Here is a 24,495-nt window from a genome sequence, read left to right as displayed (position 1 = left end):
TACCACACCTTTACTTTCCAAAATCTAACTTGAAAACCAACCACAGATCCACAGGTATGTTATAAAAGTTATTTACACTTCTGAAAATAATAACTTCATCCATGATATATGTTCAATCACCTGGCACTAAATTTTAAATATTTTAATCAGACTGCATGTGACTGGAAAATGAAGTCTTAGTGTGGGAAATTAAAGTACATTGTTGTTTTTGTTCCTATTTTTAGAACTGCTAGGCCAGAATTAATTCAACCGAAACACAAATGTAACATTCAAACGTAAGGCAAAAGTCATGACACTGTACACATCAAGTTTGTTTAGCAAAAACTGTTCTAATCATAGTATGTTGACTAATTGGGTCTCTTCTCCTTGTTATCTATGCCTTGCCATCTGCCTTCCATATCCTTCTGTTGTTTCTCCAAAAGAGTGCCTCTTCTTACACACCATGAGAAGGACATTCAAAACTGCAATTTTCCAGTATCAACTAATTTACTGTCTTCCCTTCCCCCCTCCTCTCTTTTCTTCTCACCCTACCCTTTCCCCTTGGGACTAGCGGCACCTATATTCAAGACAGCTTGATCAAAGTGAGCTCTCAAGGGAAAACGAAACAAAACAAAACACAAAAACAACAATGACCAAAAAAAAAAAAAAAAAAAGAAAGAAAAACTCAAGCAGAAGAGACCAGGAAATCCAGCTGTCCCCAAGTCTGCCAGCCTTTACTTTCTAGGACTATCCCAGCTCTGGTGGCTCTTTTTCCTGTCTTGAACATAAGGAAAATACCGAACTATTTTTACACAGGCTTTTTGAGGCTAAAATCCTTCAAAATACAAAGACTTTATAAAACAGCTAAGGACAAAAATCAAAGGCGTAAAAATGAACAATTTTACTAGCACATGCTTCTTCACCAAAATAAAATTTAGCCACAGATTCTGTTTGGTGGGCACAATATGGCACCCACACCTAGAATGGGCCTATTTCTTGCTTCGGCCCCATCTAAAGAACTACACTCCAGGTATCAGCCACTTGATGAGGCTTTGTTTCTTTACCTGCTGTTCCAACCTCTACCTCATCTCTCCGGAGCCCACGAGGCATGGCATACAGCAATTCAGCACTGCATTAACTTCCTCACTTACAGAAGCATCTTTCCAACTCATTTTGTGCTCAGAATGCCAGCTGTGCTCCTCTGTCTCACTTACCACACACCTACACGCATACCCATTTGAGTTCCCGCTCAGATGCTCTTTTCCCTGACTGGGGAAAGTCTAGCACTTGCCTTGGGTACAGGGCAGATGACACTATACAGCTCTTGAGTGTTACCCTGGGGCTCCCATATTACCCAGCCAAATATGGGCCCACCATCCCAGATTATTTCCTGATTTACCATCACCCTTTGTGTCCCATAGGGTTGGATAAAATTCTTTTGGGATAGGTTGACATCATCAAACTGATTCAAAAACAGAGCAACAACATATTTTGTCTTCCAGCATGAAGATAGTTGCTGTGTTCTCATGGCATGAGTGGCAATGGGGGCTGCAGGATAGAACCCAGGCAGTGAGCCAGACAGAAATAAAGGTTTCAGCCTGACCTCACGTCACCATGCTTCAATAGTACCGGTTGAAACAGGTCTGGGGCGCCTGGGCGGCTCAGTCGGTTGAGCGTCCGACTTCAGCTCAGGTCACGATCTCACGGTCTGTGAGATCAAGCCCCGCGTTGGGCTCTGTGTTGACAGCTCAGAGCCTGGAGCCTGCTTCGGGGTCTGTGTGTGTGTGTCTCTCTCTCTGCCCCTCCCCCACTCATGCTCGCTCTCTCTCTCTCTCTCTCTCTCTGTCAAAAATAAACATTTTAAAAAATTTAAAAAAAAAGAAACAGGTCTGTAATTTTGTACCCCAAATCACAAAGAAAACAGGAACAGAGTTCCCATGAAAATAAATGGAAAAGATAAAAGAAATGTGAGACAATTAATATTTCCTTTCTAACCATCCCCCCAACTTCCATTTCTCTTAATAGGCAGGTATACATGAGAGCTTAGTTTCATAGGAGGAAGAGGTTAAAACCATGAGCTCTGAAATGAGCCAGCTTGAGTTAAAAGCCAAACTCTACTATTTATTAGCCTCTGTGAGCTCAGGAGATTTATTGAAACTCTGTACCTGTTTTCCCATTTGTAAAATGGGAATCATGAGAGCTCCTCCCTCATTGGATGAGCAATTATAATTACATGAGATAATTCATGGGAGACCTAGAACAAGACCTCACTCACATAGGAAAAACTCAGCAAATGTTCGCTATTGTTATTTTGACAGGAGTAAATCAGACATAGAATAGGAAGGTTTGTTTTTTTCTAAAATTTTCCATATTTCATTATTACCTTAATTATTAATTGACATTGTCTTCTATCTGTTTAAGAACAACATGGTAATTTTTTCTACATTGTATTTTTACTAAGCATTGAAATGGAAGAACTTCATTTATTTTAGAGAAACTTTTCTCAGCAATCCTGGAACATTTTGAGCTGTATACAGCCACCATCTTTCCATGTCTCCAGAGTCTTCCACTTGATGGAACTGTCATGGTTACTGGTAAACAGGACAAGAGACGCCTGGAGCTACAGCTCTAGAAATGGAAGTCAGTTCTTTCATGGCTAATGAATATTAACAGCCGATGAGATTCAAATAGAAATCAGCCCAAGTTCATACTACATGTCACGTAAATACTAGAATAACAAAGAAGCAATATTTCTACCTGACCAAAGATCCAGACAGGAGCACCGAAGACGTCAGTCACACAAATGCTGCAGTCTGCAGAGGAGGAGATAATCAGTAGGCGGCCGCCCGGCTTACACATCTCTAAGGAACTTATCCGGGCTTCATGAGGTCGGAATGATCTTATCAGAGTTGGGGCCTGTGTGATTTTGCTCTTACTGGAATTAAGACAGTACTCCTGAATAAAAAGAAATGCCAGCATTCTAAAAAGTCCAAATATTAAATTCTTCCAGTGACATAACACTTTTTCTTAAAACATCTGATACGGAAATGAAAAGAAAGGACATTTGGGAATAATAATCTATTCTCCAAATGCAAAAGAATAGTTCATGATAACAGAGTTCAGAAAAATGGTATCAAGTTTCAAAAAAAAAAAGTTTCTAACCGATTTGCCTAACTCGAGACATTGAAAGAAAGGAAGAGGGGTAGGGGAAGAATGACAAGAAGAAAAAGTGAACAGGGAAGTCAGTTATTTGATAGAGATGAACTTTATCATGTGTATATAGATGTGTATTGTACAATTGTACAATTTTATGCAACTGTACGATTTTAAAATATTGTTAGAAAATTGAGCAGTTTATCAGTGACAGAAAAATCCCAAACCAATTCAAGAGGACAATAATGTTGGATGAAGGGCCAGTACTCTTTCTAAATGAGGTTTACAATCTCATTTCAAATAAGGTACGTCCTAATTATTTATGCTCAAACAATGCTGCAGTACCTGACAATACTGCGTTTCTGAATTCGGTGACTGACTTGACTACATATTAGCAGAAGATTTTCAATATTGAGAAAAATCTAGTTTTCTCCAAACATCATGGAAGAAATTTCTCTGCTTAAAGCATGTAAATGTTTCCATTAAAATACTCAGGCTGATCATGTCTTCCCTTACCCAGGACACAGATAAAACCGAACTCATAGTTGTCTGCCGTCAAAGGCAATCGAAAATAATAAACATGAGAATTCTTTCAATTTACCTCTATATTCCAGATTTTCAACTGTCCATCCAGATCTCCTGTGGCAAGGTATTGGTTTGACTTATCAGTACACATAATAATGGATCCAACTCCACCATGAGCCAAAAATTCAGCCAGAAGTTGCTTCTTAAATGTGTCCCAGAACCTGACATAGCCAGAACCTCCACATGAGACCAGGTTAGCTCCTCCTAACATATAAGAGAACACCTAATTAGGAAAATGTGATAACAAACACCAGAGAAAAAATATCTTCAGGGGCTCACCCTGCGGGAAGCATAAGGATGTTGGAGAGGTAGGCAGCCCTGATACCAATTTCCAGCACTTTCACTCTCTCAAATATAAAATGGACATAATCCTATGGTACCCTTACTGGTTTGGGTGGAGTATTAAATGAGATAGGAAAGGCAAGATGATCCATTACATTGAGTTCCTTTTCCTCCATTCATTATTTCGATAAAACTGGGTTTTTAAAGCTAGATAGACCTAATTTGTTACTCCAAATAAATTTACAAAGACGTTATAATACTCCAGTTACATAAACTCATCTTTCTTAATAACCCAGTGGACACATACACCAAACAAGGAAAATTCCTCCTGCACAGAGCTGGATGCATATATTTAGTTAGAGCAGCATAGTTATTAATTACTCTATGTGGCATCATGCTTAGGATTCTATTTATGAGCTTGTTTTTAATTTTCCGTCAAGAATTCATTAGAACCCCTTATGGAATACTCTTTTGGTTCATAGGCCTAGAACTAACCTTTTCATTTTCTATTTTCATATGCCTTGTAGAAGCACTCTACCTAAATTATTCTTCTGTGGCAAAGTTCCTATTATTATTTGATAAATCTGTAGATGACTTTCAATTTACTTCACAAATGTACTGCCGATTAACAATCATATCTGTTTAAGGTAGAAATAATGGCATGTAGCCGCTTCAGTGGAAACAATTTGGGAATACTGATAACATTAAGAAGAATTAGTGTTGAGGAAATGAGAGCAATTTCAGGATAATAGTTCATTTTGTGACTATAAGTGAGTTCTAGAAAATAGAGAGTGTTAGAATCTAACCATTTCAAAGTCTATCCTGAATACTCCACCAGGTTTCTAAAATTCTATAAGGATATACCTTTATTGATTTTTTTAATGGTGCAAATTTTTATATGAAAATCATGCAGGTTTTCTAGTTGCAAACTGAATATGGGAAAATAAATATGGAAAACACAGCTCAGATATGTTCATTTTTTCAAACATGTAATACCTATATGTCTAGATACCTAACATTATTAAATGTATTTGCCTAATATTAAGAAAAAAGATAAATTTTAGATAAAAGGTAAAAAGGATGCATTATTCTCAAAAGCAGATTTTTATTTGGGGAAGATGCAGGCTGTGTCAACACTATGCTAACATAGCCACTGAAAACAAGGTGGAAATTAAGCAAATGGTTATTTCATTTACATAATATCAAACAATTACAGTAAGTGATACGATGGCAACAGTCTTAGCATACAGCTCAGCAACAGCTCTATCCTAAGTACTCTGGAATCTATCCTAAAAATCAGGACTCTGACTTATTCTGGAAAGTAGGCCTAACTGGTAACGATACCCAAAGCATTACCAAAAAAAAAAAAAAAAAATTAAGAAAAAAGCAAGCAGCTCTCTTGACCTAGGATCAGCAGTTATTTCAAATTCTGCTATTGCCCTAATCTCCAAGATTCCTACTATTTTCTCCTAGCCCGTTTTGATACTAGGTGCCAGCAAAGTCTCAGACTCTATCCTTCTGGCACATGTAGACCTAAGCCTTGGCTCATATATTTGAAGCATATTTCTTGCTGTACCCTCTACCCTACCAGACTTCTTTAAGCCATGGCTAGAACAGTGATTCTGATTGCCACCCATATCTAATTGTTTGCCAGAGTTTTCCCACTCTGCTCCTGACCTATACAGCACTGTATAAATCACACGTCGGGTGTAGTCTGGTTCCTGCTCCTGGATCCTTCCTCCTGAACCCTGACCTTGTTTGCTGTGGCCTGTGACCTCCCATGACCCAGCACTGATTCTTAGCTACCCAAAGTCAAGCTCTATGGGAACTAGATAGGAATAAACTGTCTTCATTGCTCCCTTTTCCAATGGTTTACAAATATATCCATGTACGATCAAACTCGAAATATATATTTTACCTGTCTCTGCAGTGTTTTTTCTTGCTTCAAGGATGCAAAGCCTCACAACAGCATTATTGTATGTGGTGTTTGTCTCAAAGGAGCAGGGTCCCAGGGTAGCCTGGTTTGCACTGGGGCAGGCAGAGCGGCTCCTCCCAGCACCGAGAAGCTTCTGAGGCTCTGCATCTGTGATGGATACAAAGCTAGGTGTCTTCACGAGGAGAATCTGCTCTTCAAACAGATGCTTATGCAAAACAAGAGGCCCGCCTCCCTCACGGTGTCTGGTGAGTCTATCAAGTCTCACAAAAGGCTTCCAGTCAACATCCGTTGAACCTTCCACTATGCACTTCTTCAACACCAACTTGAAAGGCTCACTTGATGCCATTCTGTTTTGCATATTACATACACACTTAATGTGTTTTCCCTTGATATGAATTAATAGGGACTTCATTTCGTTGTCACTGTTAACATCTTAGAAATCCTGATGGGTTCCAGACAAATGTGATTCTAATATCATAGCATTTTCAGCTTATCAATCATTAATATTAATCTTGCGAATAATGTAATGAACATGAGCTATAATGACTATTTAAATATATTTAAATGAGGGGCGCCTGGGTGGCTCAGTCGGTTAAGCGGCCGACTTCGGCTCAGGTCACGATCTCAGGATCCGTGATTTCGAGCCCCGCGTCGGGCTCTGTGCTGACAGCTCAGAGCCTGGAGCCCGTTTCAGATTCTGTGTCTCCCTCTCTCTCTGCCCCTCCCCTGTTCATGCTCTGTCTCTCTCTGTCTCAAAAACAAATAAACGTTAAATTTTTTTTTTTTTTAATATATTTAAATGATCATTCTTAGCAGTATTGTTTGCTAGGGAATTAACCTGAAGAGGGCATTCCCAGTGGTCCTTTAATTATCACGTGACATCATCTCCAGGCCACACTAAGAACTGGGAATATTCAGAATCTATGAACAGTGTGTGCATAGTTATGAAAAATCTATACAGGAATATCTTCAAAATTTCAAAGCAAGACATCTATCGCAATGCCTCTTCTGTCTTTTAGAAGTCTGATATTACCCATTTTTCTTATCTATCTCTCTGTGGTTTTCATTGTAGCCACAATTAGGTTTGCCGTTAACAGCAAGACGTCATTCTCCTGCAGGCAGAGGAAAAAGCAGAACTGCACCCTCTCCGTGGAGGATTCAAATGAACCCTAGTGCTTAGGTCTTGGCACATAAAACAGGCCAGAGCCTTGTGGCTGCAGGTAAGTAAGCCCTAAATCTCCTAAGGGCTTATTCTTAACAAATTACTCCCTCAGTTTTCACACACAAAAAGCTTTATCTGATGACCTGTCCTTTCCTACGGTCCAATTCAGCTCTGTGAGTTTATCCAATTGAGACAATAGAACCTCACCGGGCTGTGAGGAATGACATATTCATTACCTAAATAAATAAGTCTAAGGAAAAATCTTCAGTATCTAAGGAAACTGAAATAAAATGTGAAAGGCAATTGTCAAGACATTTTGCTTAAGTATAAAATATTCATGTGCTCTGCTAAACTCCCATAAAATACAATATACTTCCGTCTCATGCTCCTCACAGGTTTCTAAAGCAAGAAATAATTTAAGATTTCCAGGTGGCATAATATTTAATACAAGCTCTAGACTGAGCCTGAGCAGCCTATCAAGTGAACACGAGTTCCTATTTTCCTACTGAGGGGTACCAAGTTTCACTCAAAGGCAATTTGGTGAGGTTTATTGGCAAAAACTAAACTAGATGGAAATGAGAGGCCTGCTCCCTGCTGTCAGTAATTCAGAAAAGCTGATGTGGCATAAAGGCAAGAAACAGCACGCCATGGAGAATTTGCTAAGCCAAGGAAATCTCAAGGTTCTTTTTAGTCACTTTGACAAGACAACGGTATCACTAATCCCTTGTGCTTATAGCCAATCATCTATAATTTAGGAGCAAGCTGTATCAGGTACATGCATAAACAGCTAAGCCTACTGTGGTTTGATTCAGCCACCTTATTTTAGTTTCAAACTTGCACTCACCCCATTTTGATTTTAGCAGCCTCTGGTAATCAGGGTGAAGGACGTAGTGAGCGTTTTCTGTGTTGTTGTTCCACAGAATAATTTCTCCATCATAACTTCCTGTATGAGCCAGGATGGCGAATGTAAATTGTCAGAAAGTTGGAAAATATGAGCAACCGCAATGAGAAGTCATTATCATTAGTACCTTATGCAGAGTCTGGCACATAGTAGGTACTCTGTATTTTTGGAAACACGAGTGAATAACCAGTACTTTGATTAAACTTTAGAACTTACCCTCCTCATAGCAAACCTGTGTATTCACTGTGATAGAAATTACCGTCATATCTTTTTATTTTATAGTAATCAGTCATTCAGAATAAGGGCTTTGTAATTAAACAACTTGAGTTTGATTCCCCGTTCGACCACCTACTGGCTGTGCAAATGTGGGCAAGTTATTTAAGTCTACCTAATGCCACAATTGCTTCACCTATAAAACTGGATTAAAAATTGTATTTATTTCATAGGGTTGTTGTGAAAAACAGAAAGTACTTAGAATAGTGCCTAGCATATTATAAGTACAATTCCTAATAATCATTATGCTTTTTTTATTGAGTGAAGGAAGCAAATCAAATCATTCTAGGTTTCTGTTTCCTGCATCTATTCACCTTTTCTTGTGTGTGTGTGTGTGTGTGTGTGTGTGTGTGTACACGCTCACATGTTTTCTTTTCCTTCCCTCCCTCCTATATTCTTTACTTAATAATGCTTTCTCCAATTCTAAAATTTTCCCTATAGAAAGTCCTTCCCTACTGCTCATCGCAGACAATATAGAAAAGCCCAAATAGTGAGACTCAGTCTGACCAAACTTGTCCTGGGGAGAAGCAATACATGACCAGACTGCTGCTCTTAGTGGCTCAGTGAGGAGCGCTCCCTACTGAGCAGAGAGTCAACGTCAAGTGAAGAGGAGAACAGAAGAGCCAAGTTTGAGTGCAATGTACAAATGGTGTCTTTCTTGGGATTTGGAGAAAGACAGTGATACATACTAAACTCTGTATTGTTCTGGAAGGGGTAACCTGTGTAACTCAAATATTGGCCAAGGATGATGGATTTGCACGGATTAGCTGTATGGGGGAATATCCATCTTCCCCTATGATTTTGAAAGGCTTCTGTTGTAAGGTGCTTGACCAAACATTTTCACATAGGACTGAAGGGATGATAACGAATGGAGAAATCATCTACCCACCAATTACAAGGGCCTCTTATGACACTTTCGCAATACAAAGACGCAGCCTTATAGCTTATTTGTCTCCATCACATTTCAGTACGTCATTCTCCCTGCAGAGATGGACTTTCAGCAGCTATCAAGCAAATTCCACTGCAGAGTTGGCCCTACTGGAAAGTACTCAGGTAAGTCCTGAAGACAGTGGAAATTTAAGTGTACACAGAGCTGTAAGCCTCATATTGTAACACGTCATAGACATCCTGGCTTTTTTATTGTAAGTTTTCATTCCTCTTAATTGATGACATTTTGGGTTCTATTAAAAAAAATTAGGTTGTCAAAATATGGACTCTATAATTTCATGGTGCAATCTATTTTTATAACTTGTTTTCTTTGGCCAGAAACGATACAATGATTTCTGATCCTCTTTCATTTGTCACATCAAAGCATGCCCATGGAACCTTTTAAGAGCTTGCTTGGATTTGTAGGCATTTTGTGAGGTCGGTATTTAACCAACATTACTTAGGCTACATTGTGTCAAAGGGTTAGTATGTTCCCATTATGAAATATCTGAGTGCCAGAGAAGTGTGATTCGTTCCCATCATCCCTAATGCTGCTTCTGGGAAAAGGATAATAAAAATAAAAGCTAACCATTTACTGATAAGCTTACTGTGTGTCACGCACTGTATTAAGCCCTTACACAGATTATCTTACTCAGTCTTCACTTTAAACCAAGATATCGATAGATTATTGTTAGCCAGAGAAGGCTATGATTACAGTTCAAATAACGTGTTCGATAGGATGCATTGGTAAGTGGTAGCACCAGGATCGAAAGCCAGATAGCCATGTTCAAGAGCTGACAGGCGTAGCCACTAATATATTGCCCTAGAGATAAGGATCAAGGGTAGCTGTAAGGGCAAAGGTCAATTCTTCAAGAAATTTGTCCATTTTGTAGTTCTGAAAAGACTTTTTTAAAAGTGACTGAGCCAAAAGAAACCAAACTTTCAACCACCAATTGTCAAGTGAAGGTTCAATTAACCTGTAACAAGAGTTTGTGGAGGTAAAAATGCAGCACACAAGATATCATCACAGTGCTGTATTCCACCTTTCCATTTCTCAGGCTGGATGAAATATTGATTGAAGTTTTGTAGACGGAACACAGTAATAGCCCTAGTAAAAAGGAAGTAAAATTTAGCTGTGAAACCAAATGTGATATAGACATTGAGTAGCCAACATCCATTTGTCATCCATAATCCTGAACTTCCTACGCTAAACTTTTTTTTTTATTTCTCTTTGAATTCTCTGGTATATTATGAATATTTAATACTAGAAAGTTAATTACCTTTTCACAGTCATTAACATTAAACATGTATGCATTTATCAGATCAATTATCCACCACCAAGACTCTAAACAACATCTCCCCATATGGGTACCAAGGAACCACAAAGACTTATTTGACAGTAACAATAAAAAATGACATGAGTCTGCGAAGAAATAATATTTGGTAGTTTGAAAAAAATCAGTAAGCTTTCTTTTCATTAGAGATTCCAGAAGAGCTAACATGTTAACATTCCCTGTGGCATTTTCCAGACTTACCTGACCACAGAGTCCTTTTTCATACAGCATTTCGAAGAGCTATCATTTGTGAAACCCACTTAGAAAATGCCACTCCAAGGGAATAGGACTCTGGACAGGTACATTTTGAACAGAAATAATAGTTTTAAAAAAGCCAATATCTTGGGGCACTGCTGTGAATTTGACAGGCCAGGATGGGCAGAAAATGAAATGCCTGGTGCCTCGTAAAGAAGGGAGGAGCATGAAAATTAAATTGTGGAGGCATCAATGCCACCTTGTTTCCACTTGATGATTTAAGTTCTGGCCACCAGATTGTACTAAGTCTCTCTCCTTCTAGAGGCATACACATCTCAAATGAGCATTTACAAACACAGGCTTGGGGTCTCCACCCGCACTGTCTCTTCACCTACCCGAAATCCTGCTTCTATTCCTACCGCTCCAAAGGTCTCCCAGTTGCTCTATCACAGCAGCTCCTCACTCTGAAGGATGTGGCTTTCTCCTCCTGAGAATTCTTTTCTTTCTAGTACATCCCACTTCTCTTCCTGACTTCCTGATCTTTCATTCCCTATTCTCTATCCCCCCTTCCATTCTTTCTCCCCTTCTTTTACTATGGATGCTCCTTACTGTCGCTTCTCTGTTACTCTCTCTCTACCCAAGTGGGCTTGTGCAGGGAATCCACATACCGCTGTAAGTTGCAATCTTGCTTCTCTACAAATGGCTCTAAAATTTATCTACATTCATAACTTTTCCCAGTGCTGAGAAGCTCCATTTGCCAGCTGACAATTTCATATAATTTCCCATCAGCAAGATATCAAGAAATCCAAATTTTTCATCTTCCCTCCACACCAGGTGTGGATCCTAAATTCCCTACTTTGGATAACAGTTACCAGCACTCCAGCTTCCTGTGTGTTTCTCTTCCTTAGGCACATCAAGTGCTTAGATTCCACCTCTGTGAGATGTCACCACATTCATTCCTTTTTATTTAAAAAAAATTTTTTTTAATGTTTATTTATTTTTGAGAGAGACAGAGACAGAATGCAAGGGGGTTAGGGGCACAGAGAAAGGGAGACACAGAATCCGAAGCAGGCTCCAAGCTCCGAGCTGTCAGCACAGAGCCTGACGCGGGGCTCGAACTCACGAGCTGTGAGATAATGACCTGAGCCAAAGTGGGTCACTCAACCCACTGAGCCACCCAGGCGCCCCTCATTCCTTTTTATTTTAAACAACCAATGACAGCTTCCTAGTTCAGTGGTCACAACCTCATCGTTGAATAATTGTAACAGGCACTTGACCAATTTCATTGCCTTTAGCCTACCCTTTCTGGATTAATCATTCCATTTGGGGACTTTTAATATATATTCATTGTACAGGCATTTCTGGTTTCCACCTGGAAGTCCATAGTCAGGTGCTGCAGGGGATAGAGCCATGAGCATAAAAATGACTAAAATGAAAAGTGAAATGTGGCAAATGCCAAGGAAGTACTGATCAATTGCTGTGGAAGTCCAGATATAGAAAGCACAGAAAGCTGAGTGAGGGGTCATATTTGAGCTGGACCATAACAGATGGCTGGTATTTGGAAGAGGAGAGCACTACACGCAGAGGGAACAGTCTGGTCAAATATAAGTCTAACGCCCCTTTAAAAAAATTTACTAGTTTTCCATTCTCTACATGGCAAATTTTAAATGTGTGGGCCTACATTCAAAGCCCAATACTTTTTGGGTCTAATCTACAATTTTAGAATTAGTTCTCTCTATTCCTGTATCCTTGATATTCAAAGTCGAATGTGAATGTCCAGCTAAATATTTGACAGAGCTACTGGGAGCCATAGGATAAATATGGCTCACCTTCCTAAGTGTTAATTTTATGTAAAAGAGTTTGGGGGAAATATTTTTTTATTTTAAAATAAGGATAAATGAATTTATGTAATAGAATGCAAAATTAATCTGGATTTTAAAAGTAGAGGGGTATCTGGGTGGCTCCAGGGCACCCGGGTGGCTCAGTCCTTTAAGCATCTGATTTCAGGGCAGGTCATGATCTCATCGTTCCTGGATTCGAGCCCCGCGTCGGGCTCTGTGCTGACAGCTCAGAGCCTGGAGCCTGTCTTCGGATTCTGTGTCTCCCTCTCTCTCTGTCCCTCCCCTGCTCATGCTGTCTCTCTCTCTCTCTCTCTCTCTCAAAAATAAATAAAACATTGAAAAAAAATGTTTAAGTAGAATACAAGGCTTCAAATAAATGTCATGATTACAGGAACTGTTTGAACTACTAGAGGTATTCAAAGGCTAAGCTTCTTAAGCACACTTTCTTATTTAAGAAAAAAATATATTTATTTATTTTTGAGAGACAGAGAAAGAGCACGAGTCAGGGAAGGGCAGAGAGAGTGGGAGACACAGAATCCGAAGCAGGCTCTAGGCTCTGAGCTGTCAGCATAGGGTCCGGCGTGAGGCTCAAACCCACGAACCGTGAGATCATGACCTGACCTGAAGTCAGACGCTTAATTGACTGAGCCACCCAGGTGCCCCTGAAGCACACTTTCTTGTTCAACACAAATGATATCTTTACTGTTCTCTAAGCACCCTTCACATTTCTAGCTGCTTCATTTTCATTCATGGTGTGCTCATCCATCCCTCTATGGATTTCCTTTCACATACAGTCCCACATCTATCCATCCATATACTCATCATCTAAGACTCATCTTGTTCTGGTAGACTTCCTTAATAACTAGAGTTGAAAGAAATATTTCCTTCTTCTCATCTCATCTTACACATCTTACACTGTTCACATTTTACTTATAACATGTAATGAATATTATATAGCTATACTCCCTTGCTAGATTACAAATTCTCAGAAACAAGGAATCTTGTCTTATTCTACAATACCACAATAGCAGGCATTGTGACCTACTCATATTGAGTGTTCGATAGATATTTGTCAAATAAATGAATGGAAAATTCTCTGTCCAAATGTCACTTCCTTAAGTAAGTCTTTTGTGACTACCCTCTCTAAACACTCTTCCTTGAGGGTTAATATCCCAAATATATTAAAAAAAACTTATACAACTCAACACCAAGAAGGCAAATAATTCCAAGTTAAAATGGGCAGAGGATATGAATAGACTTTTGTCCCAAGAAGACATAAGGATGGCCAACAGACACCTGAAAAGGTCACTAATCATCAAGGAAATGCACATCAAAACCACAATGATATATCACCTCACACTTGTCAGAATGGCTAAAACCATGTAAAAGAACAGTGTTGCTGAGGATGTAGAGAAAAAGGACCCCCCCCCCCATGCACTGTTGGTAAGAATGTAAAATGGTACAGCCACTGTGGAGACAGTTCCTCAAAGACTTAAAAATGGAATTACCATATGATCCAATAATTCCACTCCTGGGTATTTACTCAATAAAATGAACACTAATTCAAAAAGATATATGCACCCCGATCTTTATTGCAGCATTATTTATAATAGCCAAAATATGGAAGCAATCCAAGTGTCCATCCATGAATAAATGGATAAAGAAGATCTGTATAAAAAACGTATATATATAAACATATAAAATGAAATATTGCTCAGCCATAAAAAAGAATGAAATCTTGTCATTTGCAACAACATGGATGGATCTAGAGGGTATAACGCTAGGTGAAATAAGCCAGAGAAAGACAAATACCCTATGATTTCATTCCTATGTAGAAGTTAAGAAACAAAATAAATGAACAAGGAAAAAAAGACACACACCCCAAAAAGCTATTAAATATAGAGAGCAAACTAGTGGTTTCCAAAGGAGAAATTGGTGGGGCACATGGGTAAAATATTTACAGGGGATCAAGAGTATACTTACCATGATGAGTACAGAGTAATGCATAAAATTGTCAAACCACTGTATTGTGCACCTGAAACTAATCTAATACTGCATGCTACACATACTTGAATAAATAAAAGAAAATTTGAAGTGGGTAGCACTACTTACTTGGAGTTTTCTAATCAGAATAAAACTTGATTTAAATTAAAAGATAAAATAAAAAAGACTCTCCGTTGAGTCTTTCATCCCTCACCCTACGTCATTTCTCTTTATCATCATGTGATATTGTGGTCTATATTTGTCTGTTTACTTACTGTCTCTGCTACCAGAAATAAGCTCTAGGGGAGCGGGGACTTTGTTTTTTTTCTTTCCTGTATCACCAGTGCTTAGACTAGTACCTAGCACATAATAGGCATTTAATAAATATTTGCAGAATTGATGTATGAATTATTCTTTCTTTAAAAAAATCAATAATTTTAATAGTAATATTCTTTCAATAATATTACTATGAGGCTTAGCAAGGTAAGATATTATAAATAAGGTACTCTGCAGTTCTGAAATTGCCGTGAATCTCATAAGAGCTTTACATGCATATATTTTTAATTTTTTCTTTACCTATTGATAAGTTTGGTTGAAGAGATTACTTTTTGGGAATGGAGAGAGCAGAATGGGAGCGAGAGGGAAGAAGTCAATCCTATATCTCTTCTATTACCTCTCAGTCAAAAGTCAATGTCAAATGTCTTTTTGCCAAGATACCCATATTAACTACATATATTTAGGTTGTACAACCCAAAAGCACAAAATGCTTTTCCCAAGATGGTGTAAAAACTATCCCTTCTGGTATTTGACCTTGTGTGTCAAAATGTTGAGAAACTAATTAGCTGCCACCTTTCCTTTAAAACCTAACCTGAATCTTTCCATTGAAGTGACAGTTATCCTTAAAATACCTTAAGAATCCACACTGCATTTCTTACTTTGTCCATTTCAAAGATAGCTTTTTTTTTTAAGTTTGTACTTTTGCCAGGAGTTAAATTGAAGTGCAGAATGAGCCAATTTTAAGGCATTTGAGGAGTCTGAGAGATTTGTTCTTTTGACATTGAAGGAGTTTACTAGTTTCATCCCATACCCATCTGAGATCCTGAGTCACTGTGTCATCTGTGAAGACGATCAGACCTCTCATTCAGAATGTAGATATAATGACCAATTCTGTGAGAACAAAATTAGTTTACCTGACAAGTTTAAAAAAATACAAAAAAGAAAAAAAATATTTGGAGGGGAAAAAAAACCCACCAAAAACCTCTTTTAGGATGAATGAACTGGGAAAATAACTTCTACCAAAACTTATCCTGTAGAAGTTGTCATGGAGAGAACAAAAGAATACAACCAACTATCTGTTCCCTTAGAGGCTAATTGCTCATGTGTTGTTAGTCCCATTATAAGACTCTATCCGTGTTCAGTCCATTGCCTTTTAGGCTTAAAAGAAGTATCTCAGAATGTGTTCGATATAAATCCGTTCATTTTTATTCTTTTTCCTAAAATTTGTGGTGTCAAATTTTGGACACTAAAACCATCGCAAAATATGATTTGAGGGCTATTTGTGATTTTCCAACACACCTGCCCCCTCCTGACTTCCAACATGGTTATTCAGAGCAAGTTAAACTTTGGAAATTTTCATTCTGGTTCTCATCCTAATAATAGAAACCAATTGAGTCACATAGAAGTATAGTACCAAAGTAAAGCAATTATTAAGAATTTAATATCTCCTAATAGATAAGTTTTATTGTTGAGGAACTTCAAATCCCTAGTCTAATTTTGCTTAAAAATACTTTTCTAAATCAAATGATAGCAACAGCTATTTATTGAGCACCTACTTTTACAGAGCTTTGTGAAAGATGCTATCAATGATATTTTCAGAACTACTTGAAATTGTACAAAAGATTATTTTTATATTTGTATGAGTCTAGATATTTTACAGAGATAAAACCTTCTTAAACAGAGGTTTTTCCTTTAAGAGGAAGGAAAGAAATAAAGTGGGAGAAACTAAAAGCTTTAGTCTATTTTTAAAAAATATAGAATCATAGAACTTTAGGGCAAGATAAAATCTTGAACTATTATGATTATTTGATTTTGCCAGAACTATAAATATTATATGCAAATGCAAAGTTAATCGATCATCTATTCATATAATTTCACCAATGTAAATATGACCAGATATTTAACCGGGCATTATTTAATTGACCCTATGTCAACTCACAACTTTGTCTCTCACTATATTTTGCCTAAAATGGTAAGAAACACGTTTCTAGAAGTTCTGAATTTGGGCTTCTTTTTAAAGGATTTAACATATTCTCTTGATATTAACAAATGTATTTCTAATTTTTTTTAATATGTATTTATTTATTTATTTTTTTTAAATTTTTTTTCAACGTTTATTTATTTTTGGGACAGAGAGAGACAGAGCATGAACGGGGGAGGGGCAGAGAGAGAGGGAGACACAGAATCAGAAACAGGCTCCAGGCTCCGAGCCATCAGCCCAGAGCCTGACACGGGGCTCGAACTCACGGACCACGAGATCGTGACCTGGCTGAAGTCGGACGCTTAACCGACTGCGCCACCCAGGCGCCCCTATGTATTTATTTTTGAGAGAGAGAGACAAACAGAGCATGAGCAGGGAAGGGGCAGAGAGAGAATCTCAGGTAGGCTTCAAGCTCTGACCTGTCAGCACAGAGGCCGACATGGGGCTCAAACTCACAAGCCGTGAGATCATGACCTGAGCAGAAGTCAGATGCTTAACCAACTGAGCCATGCAGGGCAGGCACCCCTAACAAATGTATTTCTAGATAGCCAACATAGGCTCTCCAATTCAGGTTTTGCTTAGGAGCATTTCACAATGGCATTTATCATATCCTGCCTTGTGTGAGTTGACTCCCCAGTTAGAATGTGATGCCCCTGAGAGCAAGAATCATGCTTCTTCACATTCAGTCCACCATAGTTACTAACTCAGCACTTTCGACCAAGGTGCCATTTAAAAATATTTGTGGGAAGGAAAAAGGAAAAATAATAGTAAGCTAAAACCTTGAAGTATTAATTTGATAATACATGTTTTTTATGTGTTTCTTCAAACACACAGAAATGATTCATTAGCTTTGACTGACATAACCAACCTATTCAATCAGATTATTTAAGAGAATATAGTTGTTCTAGGATTTAATGACTCCATTTGTAACTCAGGAATGGTGGAAAGAGCATGGACTTTGACATGGAGTTCCAATCAGCTGTCTACTACTTTGTAATGTTGACCAGGCTACCCAACCTCTTCAAGCCTCATTTTCTCCCTTGCACAAAAGGACTGGTAATACTTAGATTCCTGGTTTATCATGAAGAGAGAATAGATTTGAATAACTATCCTGCTTGCTTCTTATTCAGAGTGTGACCACGAATAATTAATCTCTCTAGTTCTCAGATTCCCTGTCTACTTAATAAATATTAATTAAGTCATTCAACACATATCATTGAGCATCTGCTAAGAACCAGACACTAAACGCACACGCGTGCGCGCACACACACACACACACACACACGCACACAATATGTTATAATCCAGTCCGATGTTAAATAAAGTATAGGAAGCTAAACAGCACAGACAAATAGGGGGCGTATTTCCACCCTGGGAGTAAAAAGACATGTCCTGATGGAGAAGATAAACGAACAAAGACCTGAAGCAGGAATAAATGTCAGCCCTATGAACAATGTTTGGGGAAGGATTTCTAGAGAAGGGGAGGGAATAAAGGCAAGGAGGTGTGGGAAAGTATGGTTTACCTGGAGTGCCCTGATAGCACAATCCTATTTGAGGTGAGAATGGGTAAGAATGAAACTAAGAATAGGCCCAGGCTAGAGGGGGCTTCAAATTATTTTGTAGACACTCTGAAAGGTGTTAAACAAGGAAGTGACATCGATGGAATGCATTGTAGAAAGAAATAATTATAGCTAAAATGTGCAGAACCTAAGAACAAGGCGGTATCACTAGAGAAAAGGGCTGTGACATTCATCAGGTAGAAATGACGCTCTGAATTATACAGTTGTAATTGAAATAGGGACAGGTTTGAGAAATGTTTAGAATATAAAACAGGTAAGACTACTTGGTTGTGAAGCTGAGTGAGAGGAAGAACCAAGGTGGATGTTCAGGTCTCTGGCTGGTAACCGAAGCTCTGAAGCCAAGAGAGCAAAGCAGGTAGTGAGGAGGGGAACAAATAATAAATTCAGTTTACAATATGTTGAATTTGAGATTGCAGTCAGACGTGTCCAGAAAGCAAATGGGTAAGTGAGCTTAGAGAGCTAAAACCTGAAGATAAAGATTGAGACATCTACAAAATATTGCCTACCTTTCAAATGAAGCTCAGGACTAAGGCAGATAATACATGTAGAGGGCCTAATGCTAGAAAGCGCTATAAACAAAATAAATCAGATGCATATTTAGGTACCTCAGTCAGTAAATGTAATATCTATCCTATCCTGGGCAAGATTATAAACCAATCTCTTTAGTTAGATAGAGCCTAAAATTAAAGCTACAGCTTAATTCGAGCCGCCTCTCTCTAGGTTTAAAGAAAGCTTAATGGGGTGCCTGGGTGGCTCAGTCGGTTGAGCATCTGAGTCTTGATTTTGGCTCAGGCCATGATCCCTGGGTCATGGGATTGAGCCCTGTGTTGGGATCTGTGCTGAGTGTGGAGTCTGCTTGAGATTCTCTCTCTCCCTCTGCCCTTCTCTACCACTTGCTTGCTCTCGCTCTATCTCTCTCTCTCTCTCAAAATAAATAAATAAGCGTTAAAAAAAGAGAAAGCTTAATAAGCTGTCAATCATCCAGTTGTTTCTTCTCTAATCACTAAACTGTCAAGGAGTTGGCTCAATGGACCATCCTCCCCCCACTATAACCCAACAGTTGACCTGTCCACTTGCCTCCTTTGTTAAATACCTCCTGATATAAAGGAACCTGTCAAAGTCCGGTAAGATGTATCCTAACCTAAGGCCTTTGACCTAGGAAATAAACTTTTAAATCTACCAATATAAAAGTGAAATAGCAAAATTGAGAATGCAGTCCTTCAACTTTCAGTTCCAACTAAGGGATCCAAGTCTTGACAACCTTGCAGAAGATGAAAAAGCTGGGGAAAGATGGAGGGAGTGGCAACTGTTCCTCCTATCTTAGTCTGTCCACATCTCCCTCTCTGAGATTAAAAAAAAGTAACCCGCCAAGAGAGATCAGAACATCAAGTGTTCCTTTTTCTTTCTGTCTGTCTTTCTTTTTTTTTTTTTTAAGTTTATTCATTTATTTTTGAGAGAGAGTAAGAGAGAGCACACACGCACAAGCATGCAAGCAGGGTGGGGGGGGGGGAGAGAGTGGAGGGGAGAGAGAGAGAGAGAGAGCTAGAGAGAGAGAGAGAGAGAGAGAGAGAATCCCAAGCAGTCTCCACACTGTCAGCATAGAGCCTGACATAGGGCTCAATCTCAGGAACTGTGAGATCATGACCTGAGCCAAAATCAAGAGTTAGACACTTAACCGACTGAGCCACCCAGGTGCCTATTTTTTTTTTTTTTTTCTAAGTAAGTTCAATGCCCAGTGTGGGGCTTGAACTCACAAGTCAGATATCAAGACTCATATGCTCTATGGACTGAGCCAGCCAGGCACCCCAGGTGTTCTTTTAGGCCACTTTTAGAGGACTCTACTCATTTAATCTTTTAAAACTGACCTGCGCAAGCAATCAAAGAAACCTTACTTTTGATACAAATTTCTAACTATGGATATCTAAAAATTATAACTAAGAAAACAGTACCTCCAAAGTTTTGACTTACACTTAATAAATTTTAAATTTTTTTTGTTATGTTCAAAATTTAAGTTGGATCAGCTGTATACTTTACATCTACCATACCATAATATTTGAGAATTAAACTTATTTACTGCCACAGCCCAAAAGGAATAATCAGGCAAAAGTCTGTTAAGAGATAAGCCATTAATGGATTGTGACTGTTCCCAAGATGTGAAGAAGCCTTGTCTTTCAAAGGTGAAGATTATTGAATTAATTCTTAATATCGAGTGGAGGAACGTGGATTATACTTTCTTTTTTTTTTTTTTTAATTTTTTTTTTCAACGTTTATTTATTTTTGGGACAGAGAGAGACAGAGCATGAACGGGGGAGGGGCAGAGAGAGAGGGAGACACAGAATCGGAAACAGGCTCCAGGCTCTGAGCCATCAGCCCAGAGCCTGACGCGGGGCTCGAACTCACGGACCGCGAGATCGTGACCTGGCTGAAGTCGGACGCTTAACCGACTGCGCCACCCAGGCGCCCCTATACTTTCTTTCCTTATAGTCAGACTACCCCTGAAAACTAAGCTGTAAGTGGCATTATGTTTTCTCATCTGCACATGCACATTTGTATTAGAAGAAAAAGCCTTTCATGTGGTTGATAAAAATCCCCAACTATATACTGTTAGTTTTCTATGTATAAAATCTGATTTTAATCCTGGCTTCAAATCATGAAGATCCAAATTCCATAGTGAAAATGTGCGGCAAATTACCTATTAGAGCCATATTTTGTGAACTGCTGAATTTATGGACAATATTTTTTCAGAAAATATCACACTTTAATTTTCCTAGTGCTTATACAATGCCACAGAAAAGGTCCTGTTTATGATCCCTTAGTTCTCTCAGGAGGAAAGGAAAGAAAAGTAATCTTCCTTCTAATGAAATGGAAGAATTGCTCTTTGAGAACAGTAAGCAGGCTGTGAAAGCCCTCTCTGCCCTGATATGAAGGAAGTGCTAACACAATTCAGCAGCCTATCTCCCTCCTTGCTGCAATTTAAAATAAGTAAGGAGAGAAGAAGAAATGAGTTTCCTTGATAGTTGAAAGAATATAATTTCTACTTTAGGAATTTATGGACTATAAAATTTAGGAAACTTTTGGAGTTAATACTCAGGAAGGGGTTTTAGGGCCTTGTCTGGAATGGTTAAAGAAAAAGATTCCAAAAGCCAGAAGAAAGCCTTCTAATGCCATGATCTTGTGATGTTTTAGCCCTAAGCACTCAGTCAATCCAAACAGTTTCATTCACCAAGGTCACCAGCAAGTTAATGACTCAGAATCAGCCAAGGTTTCTATGTTGTCTTATCTTTTAGATTTTGATCCAAATAAAAACACTCTCCTTCTGCCTTCCCACGGTTTTGCATGAAGCGTCTCATACCTCTCCCAGCCTGTAACCAGTATTGTCTTCTTAAGAACCAGAATCTGTGAAATATCCACAGCTCCCTCTTGCCCAACATTTAGGGTGTGGTGACAGTATCCATTGAAGTCCCATACCTTTAAGAGAAAATTTTAAATCACCTTTGAGAAAAGAAAAGAAAATGTCTTCTTCAGTGAGTAAAACAACACAGGGTAATCAGATTTGTTTAAACTTTTGTGTTTATATTCTGGACTAGGGTTGATTCACTTAAGGTATGCAACAATTAAAGAAAATCCTCTCACCATTTAAATTTACCCATTATATTTATAATTCTACTTGTAACCCTACCCATCTATTCTAATAATGGTTGACTCAAAAGCTATTAGTTAGTATGTATTTTTAAGGGGGAGACTACAAAATCACTTAGAGTTACATTTTGGAGCGTTGAGATCATGGTTCTCTACGTAAATCTCTCTAAATTTCAGTTTCCTCATTTATGACACAGGAAGCTTACTCCTCTGGGACATTTGGAGGATTAAGCATCTAATACAGAGCCTGAAATACAGTCCTTAGGTATAGGTTTCCCATCTGCTCCCAGTAAAATGTCCTATTGTTAGTGGATGACAGACCCAGTCCTAAAGAGGAGAAGAACTCTTGAGTTTACTTCCTCAGGCAGTGGGTCAGGACCCAGGCCCAATGGGGACACTTTACAACAGAACATCACCAGCAGTTAAAACTAAGCCCTGCTATGAAACATTGCTGGTGCCTCATACACAAAGACCAAGCTGGCAGTATGAAAATTGAATTGCATATACCCTTTGAATTAAAAATTCAACTTCTAGGAAACTGTCTCACAGAGACACTTAGATGTGTGAAATGATATGTTTTAAAGGCTATTCTTTTTTTTTTTTTTTTAAGATTCTTTTTTTCAAGTTCATTTATTTATTTTTAGACAGAGAGAATGAGCAGAGGAGGGGCAGAGAGAGAGAGGGACAGAGGATCCAAAGCAGGCTCCATGCTGACAGCAGAGAGCCCGATGTGGGGCTTAAACTCACGGACCGTGAGATCATGACCTGAACTGAAGTCTGATGCTTAACTGACTGAGCCACCCAGGCAGCCTTGAAGGCTCTTCTTGAGGCACTGTTTATAAAAGCTAAAGACCTGAATCAACCCAGTTGCTCATTAACAAGGGACTAAGCAGAGGGCCTGGGTGGCTCAGTCGGTTGAGGGTCTGACTTCAGCTCAGGTCAGGATCTTGCAGTTTGTGAGTTCGAGCCCTGCGTTGGGATCTGTGCTGACAGCTCAGAGCCTGGAGCCTGTTTCAGATTCTGTGTCTCCCTCTCTCTGCCCCTTCCCTGCTCATGCTCTGTCTCTCTCTGTCTCTCAAAAATGAATAAACATTAAAAAAAATTTAAAAACAAAAAACAAAAAATAAGGGGCTAAACAAACAGAATATGGAATATCTATACGGTAGCATATAATGCAGCCATTAAGACGAATACGTCATTTCCATATTTCTAACTACGCTCTGCCCAAACTGGACCAGCTATGAAACATTAACCAATTTGCTTTATCTCCTTGGGCTTTAGTGTCCTCCTCTGTAAAAGTGGCATAATAATAATACCAACTATATAGATATATAGATGTGGGGAGTGTAGGGGTGTGCATGTGTAAAGGGGTGTGTATGTATAAAGTGCTTACAACAGTGCCTGGCTGTTAGTAAGTATGCAATAAAAGTTAACTACATTGTTAATAACAATGTCAAGGTCCAAGACAATATGCAAAAAGCGGAACTTTGTATATACTGGGTTGCCACTGAGAAACAAATGGTGCTCCTGGGCTAGAAGGATGCGTGAGAAACCATTAACAGTGGTAGCTACAAGGGAGGTGAGAAAGAGACTTTCTTTTCACTGTATAACTCTTTGATATTTCAAGTTTTACTGTATGCATACATTAATTATTCAAAACACTAATTAATTAAAAATCAGACACTTCAAAACCATGATAAATAGGGCAATACTTTTAAATCTTTGATGACATAGGTACTGGTTTTGGATTCTAAATTATAAATGAGATTGGAAAATGCCATTGATTCCTGTCTCTTCATAGAATATGTCCAGAGCAGCTCAACTCTGATTTATGCATCCTACATAGAGGTTGCCAAATTTCAGAATTCTGTTATTATGATAAAGATAAATATACTTTCAAAAGCTGTGATTATACTACTAAATTCACATTAAGCCTTCTAAGATGCAGGGCTTGAGCTGAAATGTTGAAGGGTGCTCTTCGCCCATGTCACTTCATTGTCCTCTCAACATGGCTCCTACCAAGCCCACCCAAAATAACACCCACACATAGGTATCGCGAAGATCTGACTGTCCCCAAGTCCTATTAAGTCCTTTAGCTGGGACTATCTGCAAGCTCTTAGCAACCCCGTAGGTTTGTAAGTCTGCCCTACTCTGGACTGTGTAGTTGGTTACTTTCCAAGACAGGGGTGAAAGAAACCTCATCTATTCATTTCAGTTCTCAGTTCAGTCTCATACCCTGGGACTAGTAAGTGGGATACTCACTTGTTCCTTTTACCTAAGCCTGTCTGATACTCCAGTTTCAGCTGTTCTTGTTTATTCCACCTTGACTATTGGGGTTGGAATTGTCCCATTACCTTCCCAACGCCTTTCCTGTAGTCCCGTAAACTAGATTACTTAAGCCCAAGCTCTCAGTCCCTAACCTCATGCTGTGAACCTTCCCAGAGGCCCAGCTCTGTTGATTTTCAGAA

General features: G+C 38.8%; 1 protein-coding gene across 1 annotated transcript in view; it reads right to left on the bottom strand.

The window, feature by feature from the left end:
• Positions 1 to 24,495, bottom strand: part of WDR49 (WD repeat domain 49) — a 140,217-nt gene that overhangs the window by 33,524 nt on the left and 82,198 nt on the right. Inside the window, exons 9-14 of the mRNA XM_045503057.1 lie at positions 21,741 to 21,856; positions 10,176 to 10,306; positions 7,942 to 8,040; positions 5,918 to 6,082; positions 3,734 to 3,921; positions 2,737 to 2,934 (exon numbers count right to left, since the gene is read on the bottom strand). Coding sequence (XP_045359013.1) covers positions 2,737 to 2,934; positions 3,734 to 3,921; positions 5,918 to 6,082; positions 7,942 to 8,040; positions 10,176 to 10,306; positions 21,741 to 21,856 — 897 coding nt within the window. The remainder of the gene's footprint in view (positions 1 to 2,736; positions 2,935 to 3,733; positions 3,922 to 5,917; positions 6,083 to 7,941; positions 8,041 to 10,175; positions 10,307 to 21,740; positions 21,857 to 24,495) is intronic.

Source organism: Leopardus geoffroyi, chromosome C2, assembly GCF_018350155.1.
Source record: "Leopardus geoffroyi isolate Oge1 chromosome C2, O.geoffroyi_Oge1_pat1.0, whole genome shotgun sequence".
Taxonomy (NCBI): Eukaryota; Metazoa; Chordata; class Mammalia; order Carnivora; family Felidae; genus Leopardus; species Leopardus geoffroyi.
This window is presented reverse-complemented; position numbering and strand designations above follow the sequence as displayed.